The 12,918-nt window shown below is 40.9% G+C and overlaps 1 protein-coding gene across 1 annotated transcript; it reads right to left on the bottom strand.

The window, feature by feature from the left end:
• Positions 1 to 253: 253 nt before the first annotated feature.
• serinc2 (serine incorporator 2) lies at positions 254 to 11,050 on the bottom strand. The gene is made up of 10 exons (XM_085792306.1): positions 10,931 to 11,050; positions 8,372 to 8,533; positions 6,836 to 7,014; positions 6,602 to 6,681; positions 6,315 to 6,452; positions 5,331 to 5,500; positions 4,606 to 4,696; positions 4,333 to 4,486; positions 1,157 to 1,372; positions 254 to 1,059 (listed from the first exon to the last, which is right to left on the bottom strand). The coding sequence occupies exons 1-10, from the start codon at positions 10,967 to 10,969 to the stop codon at positions 921 to 923; spliced, it is 1,368 nt and encodes a 455-aa protein (XP_085648432.1). The 5' UTR covers positions 10,970 to 11,050; the 3' UTR covers positions 254 to 920.
• Positions 11,051 to 12,918: the final 1,868 nt, after the last annotated feature.

Genomic DNA, 12,918 nt, shown 5'->3' with positions numbered 1-12,918 from the left:
ATAAATCACATTTGAGCAGGATCATGTGATTAATGGAGGGAGGGCAGGGAGCCACTTGGAAATACATGCTGACCAGACTTGATGACACTTTGTTTGCTGTTTCACATGATTTGTATGTATCAAAACAACAGCTTTGAAAATCTAACACTTCCTGTGTCAGAATCAATTGCACATAAATATAGAGACATAAAAACAGTCTGATGTGATGGACAACAGACCCACCTGCTGGACACAACCACTGTTTACACTCAGGTTAAAGACAAACAGGATGTCATCTTTATTGATTATAATGAAAAGTGAACATATGCCGAGTAAGCACTTTTACACTGAAACGTGAAAAAAACTTTTAAAGGTATCAAAAATGGTCCCTAGGAATAACTTGTGTATATAATATAATAAACCACTCTTGTTATAAAACAGGACAGTAAAACAAAGCTGTGCAATAGAAATGCAGAAGTAGAAAAGCAGGTCTCAGCATTTTAGACATTTTTTACATAAAATCAACCTGATTTGTAAGGGAATGATGTATATATATAAAAAAAAAAAGAAAATGTAGTGAAATAAAAACATACATTTCCCACAGACTTGGTCTTGTTGTATAAAAGCATGTAGTGCTCTCATTTCTTATAATTGTAACAGTGGAGAAAAAAAATACCTGAGGGAAAAATTGTGTGTGATTAAAGCTCGACTTAAGATTTCTACTGGAGACACAATTTACAAACATCCACATCACAGTAACATGTGTGGCTTCAGCACACATACACATAAGGCATATCACCACTTAGGTTTTACAACTTTAAATCAGGATTTGTGAATGAAATCAAATATTCGAGCAGGAAGATTTGAAGCTAAAGCTGTTTTTTTTCCTTTAGGTGCAAAGAGCAGGAGGCTCCAACCGGCGCTGACAGACTCTCCCATGGTTAGTTGAACTCTCTGTCAGGGAGCACCAGCGGGGCCACCAGGGTCCACAGGTAGAGGGCCAGGCCGAGCCAGCTGGAGCCGATCTTCACCCACACTGCAGGCATGGTGGTCCGCATGTTCTCCATGTCCGCGCCAGGCCTGGTGAGCCGAGAGCAGAGACACAGGGTCAGATAATCACACCCCCGTGTTAGAGGGGGGAAGTGGGCCTGACGGTGACGACTAGGCTGATACTCACTTGTACCAGTTGGTGAGGGTCATCATGATGTAGAGAGAGGCCAGGAAGAGGCTGAAGTGGAAGAAGGAGTAGCTGTAGGTCACGGCCTCCTCCTCGTTGTCCACGGCCCGTCTCACCCCGTCCTCCCCCGGGGACGCCTCCTGGTCGGCGGTCAGACCCTGGCCCTCCTCCGTCTGCATCAGCTTGTTCACCTGGGTGTTGTTGGAGGAGCGGATGCTGTGGTGGTGGAGAGCACAGGGACTCAGTCACAGGTCTGCTTCACACATTTGGATTTTATTGTGATTAATGTTCTCAACTGTGTGTTTTTTTTGTTTGTTTTCCTTATTTGTCAATTGTATTTGTTTAATTGTGTTTTTAACTGTGTCCTTAACAACAGTTCAACATTTTGGAAAATTGGCCCATTGCCATACTCCATACAGTCTTAGGAGTAGGTTGTCACGCTCTGGTGGATAAGTTGTGACCTACACATTCACCACGCTATGAGATAATAACAGAACGTTACCAGACAAAGTTGTTTTAGAGGTAAATTCATTCAAAACCCTGATGCGTGTTCCCGTTGGGGACAGTATTTCAGCAAGCAGTCTCTGCATTTACCTCTAAAACAACTCTGTCTGGTAATATTCTTTTATTATCTCATAGTGTGGTGAATGTGCAGGTCACAACTTGTCCACCAGAGCGTTTTGGAGTTGTTGGATTGTGTATTTGATGAGTTTGATGAGAGAAATCAAGAAATCCCATTAGCCTCCGTAGTGTAGCTCTGAGCAGCTCACAGCTCTGCTCCGCCGTTCTAAAAACAGCTTTCACCGACAATTAAAGGTAACAAACCTGCTAAAACTCTAGGGATTATGGCAATAGGCCAGTTTGTCAAAATGTTGAACTATCCCTTTAACTCTTTTGAGATGAAGGCAGCTTTCCACCATGGCAGACAATAAAGACTTTATTGTATTGTACTGTATAATTCACAGTAAATAACTTTATCTTTTGCATTTTCTGGAAAAGTCTTCTTAGTTCAGATTTCCTGGTTGAATTTGATGCTGAATGTTTGTGTCTATTTTTCAAGGCTAAACATCTACAGTTGTGTATTTATACAATGCAGCTCCAGTCTGGTCTCCAGATGAAAACAAACAGATCAATCACTTCTGGGTAGACAATAGGAGAATTGAACGGCACACCCGCACCAGGCAGTTCCTCCCTCCCTTCCTCTGAGGGATGGATTCTATGAGGTGTTGAAACCTTCCTCTGAGACTCAGCTCCGTCTCCACATGTGACTGCATCCAATCACTGTCTGTAGCACAGTCACGCTGCCAAGCTATCACATGTTCTGATGGATTCCTGCTGGAGACTGGAGGTGACAGTGAAGTTGACTGGGCTCACTGTCATGGTGATGATGAAGACTTCAGCTCTGACACAGGGAGCGTTTACATTCAAAGAGGTGAACTGAGGGTGAGGCCATGAGGGGATGAAGACCATCACTAACCATATACCATAATAATCAGACTGTGTAATCAAATGACTGACTGGTATGAATGTGCAGAGTGGAGAGTCAGGGAAACATCATATGTGATGTATCATAAAATGTTTCCATCTCCCTCCACTGTTTCACCAACGATGTCCTGTCAGCTTTAGCTTTAGGACCAATGACATGGACTAATGTTGACAACTGATGATTGTATTGTCTTTGCAAGTGTGGGACATTGTCTTTTTTTTTGATTGTGAAACACTATATCTAAAACAAAAATAAATACATTTAAAAATAATAATAATTAAGACAACTACACTACATAAATTGAAGGTGATTTAGTCTAACTAAATAAAAGAGAAGTTAAGTAATATAGCGACTAGTCTCGCTGGCCAGACCAACGCTCCGGCCGTTTGGAATTCTTTCAACCAGTCACAATCGTTGTGGTCGGCGCCATAGCAACGGTGTGTTTGCAAAATATTGCCGGTTGGAAACTGGATTTGGGTCCGCAGTCTAACGACGGTCGGCAACCGCTGACGGATATTTATTCTTTTGTTCGGTTTAACGGCGGTTGGCAACCGCTGACGGATATGTCTTCTTCTGTTCGGTTCATGACACAGCTCCATGGTTCGGTTCCTGTTGTTGTTTGTTCATGTTTCCCTTTACCGGGCGGACTGTGAAAGCTGCAGCACGGAGGCGGGACTTCTGCCGAGTGGCTCGTTCCGGGCAATCAGAGGCTAATCGCAGCAACACACTTCCGTCAGGCCAGACTATATAGTGACTGACTGTTTTTTAATGGTGCAATAAGTTTGTAGTGTATTTTTTTGGTTTACTGTTACCTTGAAATGGGAAATCAATGATCAAAAATCAAATCGTTAATAATTCAAAATCAGATGGAGACCTCAATCGAATCGAATCGGGAAGTTGGACCGATTAACCACCCCAAGAAACATTCCTCACATCACCAGTGTGGACCTGACATCAGTCAGGCTGGATCCATGGATTCAAACTCTGAAGCCGCCATCTGCTGACTCCTGATCAGATCAGCCTACAGCGTGTGTTCTAGGCTGGAGGCAGTAGACTGTGACATGCTCTGCTGCTGTCTCAGGGGAACTGCTGTGTATTGTGAGATGGTTTTCTGCTCATCACAGTTGTGAAGAGTTGGTTGTCTGAGTTACTTGAGCAGGCTGGTTGTCAGCTCCTGGGAACTCTGTCCTTAACAAAGCATCTCTGTCTGCACATCTTCTCAGTCTGATGTTTTATGTGAACATTAGTGACGTGACTGCAGGACTTAACACAATTACACACTGCATTGCTGCCAAATGATTGGCTGATTGGATAATTTCACCAATAAGCAGATACAAGGGTGTTTCCAAGTGCTCAGTGTGTACAGTTACAACTGTGACAGACAGAAGTACTGATGTTTTTCATTATGATCTTCTAAAGCTTCAGACATCTGTAAAGAATGAAAATGTAACTTCCTCAAAGCTTCTGCTCTGACCTGCTGTGCTGTATCTCCAGATAAAGTTAGTTTGGCTCCTTTTTCTTTCAGAGCAATGAAATGGAGTGTTTCTCTTAAAGAAATCAGTATCAACATACACCTACAACATGCACTGACAAAGGATAGCTCACAGCTGCTCTGGTGGTGATGTCAGAGTCTTGCAAAAGGAAGTTCTGATGAGGTGAAAATACCTGTAGTTGACAGTTAAATACTAACCTTGCATAAAGGGTGCAGAACAAGAAAATCATCAATCCCACGATGCTTTGTGCATCCCACCACTGGGTATTGGGAGCAGGGGGAGCAGGGCCTGGTGGTGGAGTTGCAGTGGGCGGTTGGACCAAACTCAACAGACTTGGATTACACTGGCGGTCTTAGGATGGAGACAGAAGAGAAAACCGTGTTGACAATGTGACTATCGAAGTAGGTCTAATTGAAGCTTTAATCCTTACTCCCACACTCTGAATAGAATGCAGTTGTGTTGGGACTCACTGGGGTTGTTGGTCATGGCTGACCAGGTGACATACATGGTGTAGAGGGAGATGAGGGAGGCCTGGAGCAGACCTGAGCTGGGCTGAGCCTCCTGTGGAGACGGAATCATTCATTAATAGCCTTGATTTACCATTTAACAGCAGGTGTACACACAATAATGTATGAAGAAGTGCACCTGAGCAATACCACCAAATCAAATGTTCCATTATCTTACAGTAAGTGTGCCATTTTCAAGGTTAATTGTTCTTTACACAACCAAACCTGATCTTAAAACCAAGCATGACTGGTTAGTGGTTACAGTGAAAACCTCAGGGCAACATGGTGATTTCCATTCCAGACTAATTGCAAGAACAAGGTTAGAAAAGAACCTGAGCACCACAACTTTGTTGGTTTTGAAAAAGAATGGATAAATGCTTCTGAGCACTGCGTTAAAAACTGGTTTCACCTGCTGATCAGTAAAATCACTGCAAGAACTTAACCTCTGGACGGCATCCAAGCAGGAAACAACTGCTGCTCAGAAAATATTACAAAACAGCTAGTTTGAATGTTGGTGGTGTTTCCTTTAGTCTGGTGATTAATGTATTGGATCAGATGACATGATTGACAGGGACCAGGCAGTGGCCACCTCCCTTTCCTTGTATAGAGTGCATACAACACCTGAAGGATTAGAAAACAGCATCTAGTGGCTTCAGACCCACACACAGTGCCCATTAAGTGTGCGTTACCTGAACTTTGGGAAGAATGGCCACGATGGACACAACGATGCAGAAGATGAAGTTGAGGCTGATGAAGACTTTGTGCTCGGTGCAGCCGTCAGGTTGGATGTAGAACAAGTAGAAGAGCACGACGGCAGTAAAGGCCAGGACATAGTGGATGACGGTGAATGACAGCAGAGCTGAGACCAGAACACAAACATACAGTCATGACACAATGAAATCACCAGTAGAGTTGGTTTCAGGAAAAGACTGAGAGAAAGTATAATACACAGAGAGATTGTTTTGGACTGCATTTAACTTTCAGACGTGTTGTTTCCTATTCTGTTATGAGTTGCATTACATTTTTTTAAGCATGTATTTATTAGTTTTTGTTTGCAAGTTACAGCAAATTAAACAAGACATTATTACATGCAAGAAACAGCGCAAACCTTTTCTCCCTGTTCTCCTATTCTGTTTTTTCCTTTTTTTCTGTTACAAGTTTCCATATGTCTGCTTCATTTATTTCCTTTTTCATATTTTATATTTATTTTTCATTTATCTTTACCTTTCCTTCCTTTCTTCCAAGTTTAGCTTGGTGTATTGTTTGTATTGTTGTTGCTTTATCAATGCATGACCCAGTTGGCTTGCTTGATTCAGTATAATTGTCTTTGCTAAACACTCAAACATGTATGCAATTATTTGTATGTATATGTTCAGACTGAGCATATGAACTTTCAAAAAATTTAATATTGTAACTGTGGACCCCAGGAAGAATAATGGGGATCTATAATAAACTAATAATAAAACCTGAGGGTGAAACAGTTGGAGAAGCAGGGTTACCTGGCAGCATCAGATTACTTCTGTATAACACAGGACTTTTTCATTAAATTACAGTTATGGTGTATTTTGTGTAGAATATTCTGGACAGCGAGGGGAATATTATTTTGAAATAAAAATGGGGAGACTATTTTGTTGAGAAATAACAAGTGTTGTGTTTCTGTGTTGCTTTTTCACCTGCAAACCAGCACTTGGAGTTCCCGTTCTCTGCCCTCTCCAGCCAAGACTGGTTCCAGGAGTGGGCGAAGTCCACCAGCAGGATGAGCTGGATGATGATGAAGATGAACGAGCCCACCATGCCGAAGTGATACCACACTGAGAGGAGACGGAAGAAAAACACACAAAAAAACTTTACAGGGCTACTGTCTATGCAGCTCATCCAATCTGCTGTGAGAAATATTCTAACATCAAGACTGACTTTTACTTTGTCAGAAGACTCTGATATACATGTTCAGACTTCATACCGTCGTTGAAGATTCCATCAGGGATGAAGAAAGCTCCCACTGTTATGCCAACCAGCACAAGGAACTTGAAGAACCAGAAACTGAAGAAGGAGAGTAAAGTTACTTGAAATGAATGGAAGGAAGAATGAAAAACAGAATCATTAGAGATGCAGTTCCCCTGTTTGGCCAGCAGAGTGCATCGTTCTCTCATGGTGAAAGTCTGTACTGAAGAAGCGTTGCAACTGCAGCACGAACCCATTTTGGATGGCGGCTCTGGGGTCCTTGCTGCTGCGCACGCGGATCATGATGATGGAGAAGAGGAAGAAGAAGCAGGCCATGGCGAAGCACATGCGGTACACCGACTTGTAGCCCACCATGATGTCACAGTTGACCTTGCCCGATATGCTCGTGCTTTCCGTGCAGAAACCTGGAATCTGACAATGTGAGAGCGTACAAAGAGAAGGTACAGAAAGTAAATTGAATAAAATGATGTATAACTGTCTACTTAAGCTGTATAACTCGGGTGCATTTGTGTCACCATGGATTCTACAGGTTAAGCAGATACTGAATGACTGTGGTTTGTTGTATGTACCTTTGGCTCTCTCAAAAATGTATCAACACTGACTGGCTGAAGCTAACTGTTGAACAGACTGAAAGATCAGTTCTTGTAAACATGGAAAAGTGAAACTGGTAGCATGACGTCATCATGTGACATTTATATAGAGTTTAAATTAGAAAAGTACCTATTGTGTCCAAAATCCAAAGTTTGGACAAGTCATTGGAAGGTATAAAGGCCTACATAGAGGTCAGAGGTTTTGTAACCTTTGTGATAACTGTCCTGGTGATAAGTTTCATATTTTATTTATAAGTATAATACATTTCAGAGAAAAATATCTCCCAAAGTATTATGTTAGTCGCCCATCTATGTTTTAACTTATTTTGTTACTTCAGTTTGATAAAGCACAAGTTATTTATAAGTTAGATGCCTTTCTGAAGAGCTTCCTTCCTTTGTTTAAGTGATATTTTATTACATTGATTATTTATTTAGCCTTTTTTTTCTGTTTCTTTTTTCCTCCAGTTGTCAGAGATGGAAAGTATGTAACAGCCCTGCTACTTGCTACGCTTGATTACTGATATTGTCTAATGTAGTGTTATTCAACCTTGAGTTTGAGACCCCATGTGGGGTCGCCTGGAATTCATATGGGGTCACCTAAATGTCTAGTAATCGATTAAAAAATTACTTATTTTTTAAACTAATTATTATTCTTTTTTAAATTATGATTAAAAACCCCACACAATCTTAAACAACTGTATTCTATACTTTCTATATTATTCTATTCTATATTCTATACTCTATATCTGAGCTGGTGCATCTGAGGTCACGAGCCAGAAAAGGCTGGGAGCCACTGGTCTAATGTTTGTACTCCATATACCATGTACTTGGTCGTGAGTTAAATAAAAAGTGAAGTGAAGTGAGGAATCAAAGGGCAGGCCAGGATTACACCGGGTCATCTCCAGTACTTTGTAGTTTGGCAGTAGCTTAAAAAAATAAGATTCCTATGGGACATCTGGTAGATAAACAGACACATAATCCAAGCATCCTGTCCAGCTGCTCTACAATCTCTCTCTCTCTCTGGGTTATTTCTCTCTTTTTAACTCGTTTGGAAACGACATGTGGGCTCAGAGAGATTCAATACAACTCAGGTCATAGGAGATGATTAATGGTACCCCGATGCAACTGGCCCCGTGCGGGTAATTAAATTCGATCTCATCTAGTCTTATCTAATATACCTTTTTAAGATGTTCCTCCATGCCCGGCAGGATCATAATAATAGACACCAGGGTCCCGAGCAGCAGCAGGAAGGAGAAGGCCAGCCGGCTCATGGTGGAGTTGTACGTGGAAGGGCAGCATGCCGACAGGAGGCAGGGGGCCGAGCCGCACAGACACGACGCCTGCGAAGAGAAGAGAGAAGCCAGGGAAGGAATTAGCAGGGTGTTCGTTCATACTGATTCATATTTCATGAAATTCAGGGACAAGGCTCCAGAATTGTGGGATAATCAGTGTAATGCATGCATGGCTAGCCACGACTGTGAGGAGGAGGGGGGAAAAAATAAACACAAATAGCCTAACACTGTGTGTGCTGTCTTTCCTCTCCAGCGTGCTTCCAGAAAAGCAGAGATAAATGATGATTCTCAGAGGCAGTCGGACTCGTCAGGCCTGTGATTAGGAGCTGCCGTGGTAACAAATCTCTCCCTCTCTTGGTTTCTTTACACCAGCGCTGAGAGAGGATTCTGTATGACTCTTTTCAGACGCAGGGCCGCTGAGAGGTGTGTGAAGGCAGCACCGAGGCTGGAGCTGAGATCAGCCATCCTTCACTAAACATGAGTGTGTGACTACAGTATACACACACACACACACACGGGGCCTCTGGTGTAAACGCCTCAGCCCTGATGAGAACAATCCAGTTTCCATGGCTCTGATTGGCCTCTGCCATCCTGCCTTGGCAACAGAAACTCTAATCTGAAACAATCAAGCTACACAAACCCAAAACACCAATCTCCTAAGAATTACAATGAACTCATGCTGATAATGCTGGTTGTTCAACATGACAGGGCCCATATAAAGAGCTTTTTACTCATTTATTTATTTAACACTGAATAAAACTGGGCATTAAAGGGATAGTTCAGCTTTTCTGAAGTGGGGCTGTATGAGCTACAGATACCCATTAAGTAGACTAGATGCAGTCTCTGCTCCCCCCACTGAGAAACACCGGCACGTTGCGCTGCACCAAGACTCAGGCAGTACACTGTTGTCAATGAGGGACGATTAATCAGCGTATTTTCACCACCTACAAGAAGTCCCGTCTCAAAATGATACACCAGTTCAAGAGTAGGATATTAGTAAAAATTTACAATGCATCAGCTAGTCAAAAAAAAGTTTGTTTATCTGGAACCACCCAACTCATTCAGTACTCCTCCACACAGGCAGGCTCGGCGACGTGCAGTATCACTCCGCCTCTTCCACACACCGCTGATCCAAACAGCTGAACAGTGGAGTGATACAGCACTGTGTGGAGGAGTACCAAGGAGTACTGAGTTGGGTAGTTCCAGATAAACAAACTTTTTTCCCGACCAGCTGATGCGTTGTACATTTTTTACTTTAGACCTTACTCTTGAAATTATGTATTATTTTGAGAAGGGACAAAAATACGCTGATTAATCATCCCCCATTGACAATAGTGTACTGCCTCTGTCTAGTCTGTGCAGCGTGATGCGCCGGTGTTTCTCAGTGGAGGAGAGCAGAGACCTTTCTACTGCATCTAGTGTAGTTAATGGGTATCTGTAGCTCATACAACCCCCATTGCAAAAAAGCTGAACTATCCCTTTAAGCCTTAGTATATAGGCTATACAGTATGATGCCTGTTTGTGCTGTACCTTTATCTAGAGCTCACTGTGTAACACTGTAGAACATTTTGAGAAACTTAAACGAGTTTTGTAACAAAAACATGTTACACTTCTCAAACTAAGGTTGTGGTGCTGACACAAAGGTCTTGTATTGGCACTAATGTGTAATCTCTACTCTAATGTGCACCTGAGAGATCGACCTGTTTGAGAAGATTTACAGGTGACAGCTGTTCCATATTTGCTTCTGTCTTTTGTTAGTGACTTGCACTATCACAAATAACCACATTAATAATAATATTTGCGTGTGTATTCTGTGTTTGGTAAACAATAATCCTACATCTGTGAATTTGATTGGCTAAAAATCTATATCTTCTTTTCATTCAGAAATAACAACAGAGTAGCTATGAGTAGGAGAACAGTTCACGCCCTGTTCAAAGAAACGACGTCAGGTCCTGAGTAAAACCCGGAAATAGAAAATCTTCCATCGTTATATGGGATATACCTTGTGGATCTGGCAGATGTGGCGTTTAAATTCATTCAGATTAACCCACTTGTTGACTATGAACCTTATGAGAATGTGACTATAAACTTAATGAAACTTTTCTTTAGATAAAAATCACAGTAGGACACAGAGACGGCCAGACGTCAGACCAGTCCAACAACCCGATAACTCCCTGTCTTCTTCACTGTTTGGTAATGTTACATGTCTTATATATCTCACAGAAACATCATTAGTATCAAATATTAATCATAAATCTTATGTTTCTGGAGACATTCCTAAACCTACGCAGCCGTTTTATAATTACTTTCACGTGACGTCATGACGAAACCAAAACAAGCTAACGTCTTGGCTAACAATGCACAAACTTTGCTAAATTAACCAAGGAAATGTGAAAATTTGAAGTCTGCGCGTCCCTTAAAGAAACAAAGGACAGGTATACTTACACAGCTGGCAAGGGAACCCACTGCCAAACAAGCACCCATGGTGATTCAACACAAAAACAACCGAGCAGAGCGCAATGTGTCCGAAAAGTTCAGGAAGAAACCGAGTGAAACGGTGAAATCAAGTCTGTTTATGACCACACGCGGAAACGCCCATCGTCTTTCAAAATAAAAGCTTTTATTTAGACGGAAACGTTTTATGTTGGCGCAAATGACTCTCAACTTCCGGTTTCAGTAGTTTCAGACAAAATACTAGTGCGAGTGTGGGATCAAATAAGAGTCATTTCTGTCGGCTACTTGTAGCCTACAATTATGTTCAAATGTGTGATAAAGTTTTGTGGTTGTAAAAATATTTTGTGCCCGTGTAACACTTTGTGCATACGTAACACAGTCTTGAAGGTGTATAAAAGATTTTGTGCATGTGTAACAACGTTTTGAAGTTGTAAAAATATTCTGTGCATGTGTAACAAAATTTTGAATTTGTAAAAATAGTTTGTGCATGTAAACACATTTGTATCCGTGGGAATATAAAACTAAATCCGACAGACACACAAATTTCCCACCTTCAAGTGCGACCCTGAAGTAAGTTTACAAAACTCAAGTTAGCCTACAAGCAAAGATATTCAAACCGTCTTTGCTACAAGTAGCCTACGAATTTTGACCCTGTTTTGACGGCTAAATGAATAGCCAATCAGCACGTTCCTTACTGACTTGCCAACCAACCCGGGGGGAGACCGGGGTCAATTGTAACAGGGGTCAATTGTAACATTTTAAATTGCACCAATCAGAAATGAGATACAACCATGAAATTCATTATGCACTTGCTTTTTGATGTTCCCTCTCTGCCTACCAAAGGAAAAACTTATATCTCATGCATTTCTGATTTTATCTGACATGACTCATTTTTGAGGTATGAAAGTAAAAAATTTCATCATCGGTATTTTTCTCATTCCTTCTTAACCTTTAATGTCTAATAATTGAAACACATCCAGTTTTGTTGACAATTTTGTTGGCTATCATTTGCTATATTTGTCATATGTTAACTTTGTTGTTTGTTGCCAGCAGACAGCTTTTTATCATGGGTGGTGAATCGGGGGCAATTGTAACGCCCTGTTACAATTGCCCCCGACACCATCAAAATGATGTCCAGTTCAGTAACACCCTCAAATTAGTTGATTTCCCCCCTTTATAATATAGAAAAGTGCTATATTAATTTATATGTATATTTATCTTTGTTGTCTATTAAAGTTAAAATATAGTTTTGATGACTTTTCTGATAACTCTGTCAAAAAGCTAGCTAGCCGGCAAGCAGGGTAGCTTTAAAGTATAGCTTAGTATTGAAACTGATTAAAAAACTGGTTGTAACTATTTATTTATGAAGCCTATTTATTTATTTTATAGCGGCAACAATTATTCAATCAATTGATCGACAGAAAATTGATCTGCAATGATTTCGAATAATCGGTTCAAGCTACTTTTAAGCAAAAATGTCATAAATTCACTGGTTTCAGCTTCCTAAATATGATTATTTTCTGGTTTTCATACTTTTATATGATAATATAAATTGATTATCTCTGTATTCTGGACTATAAATTGACAAAAGAAGACATTTTGAAAACTAATCATGGCCTCCGGGGTCTTGAGATGGACTTCTTGATCTTAACTGTTAACTAATAACTGTTCTTACCAGTAGACAAGTGTTTTTTATATATGTTCAATTGATATTAAATGGTATTAACTATGTCTACATTCTTGGGAGTTTACTTTGGTCCTTGGTATTTATATAAAGGTATAAAGTATGTTGTTACAATTGCCCCCGTATGTGTTACAATCGCCCCCGCACGTGGGGGCGATTGTAACATTTGCCTTCTTGTGTTTGAATCAATATTGTGACTCAAACATTTTTTGTAAAAACATTTAATTACTGTTAACAAGTAGAACATAGATAGAAGATTCCTACATAAAAAAATTATCCAAATAGCTCAAGTGGT

The sequence above is a fragment of the Trachurus japonicus genome, chromosome 11, assembly GCF_045865225.1.
Source record: "Trachurus japonicus isolate A0001 chromosome 11, Traja_1.0".
Lineage (NCBI taxonomy): Eukaryota > Metazoa > Chordata > Actinopteri > Carangiformes > Carangidae > Trachurus > Trachurus japonicus.
The sequence above is the reverse complement of the archived record's forward strand: the minus strand, read 5'-3'. Positions and strand labels throughout refer to the sequence as shown.

What these genes read in the sequence shown, in the direction of transcription:
- serinc2 (XM_085792306.1), bottom strand. Translation starts at nt 10,969, where the DNA reads ATGGGTGCTTGTTTGGCAGTGGGTTCCCTTGCCAGCTGT. An exon ending in TGATGGAATCTTCAACGACG is followed by an intron (nt 6,453 to 6,601) that starts GTATGAAGTCTG and finishes GTCTCCTCTCAG; the next exon opens with TGTGGTATCACTTCGGCATG. An exon ending in ACCCTCACCAACTGGTACAA is followed by an intron (nt 1,060 to 1,156) that starts GTGAGTATCAGC and finishes TCGGCTCACCAG; the next exon opens with GCCTGGCGCGGACATGGAGA.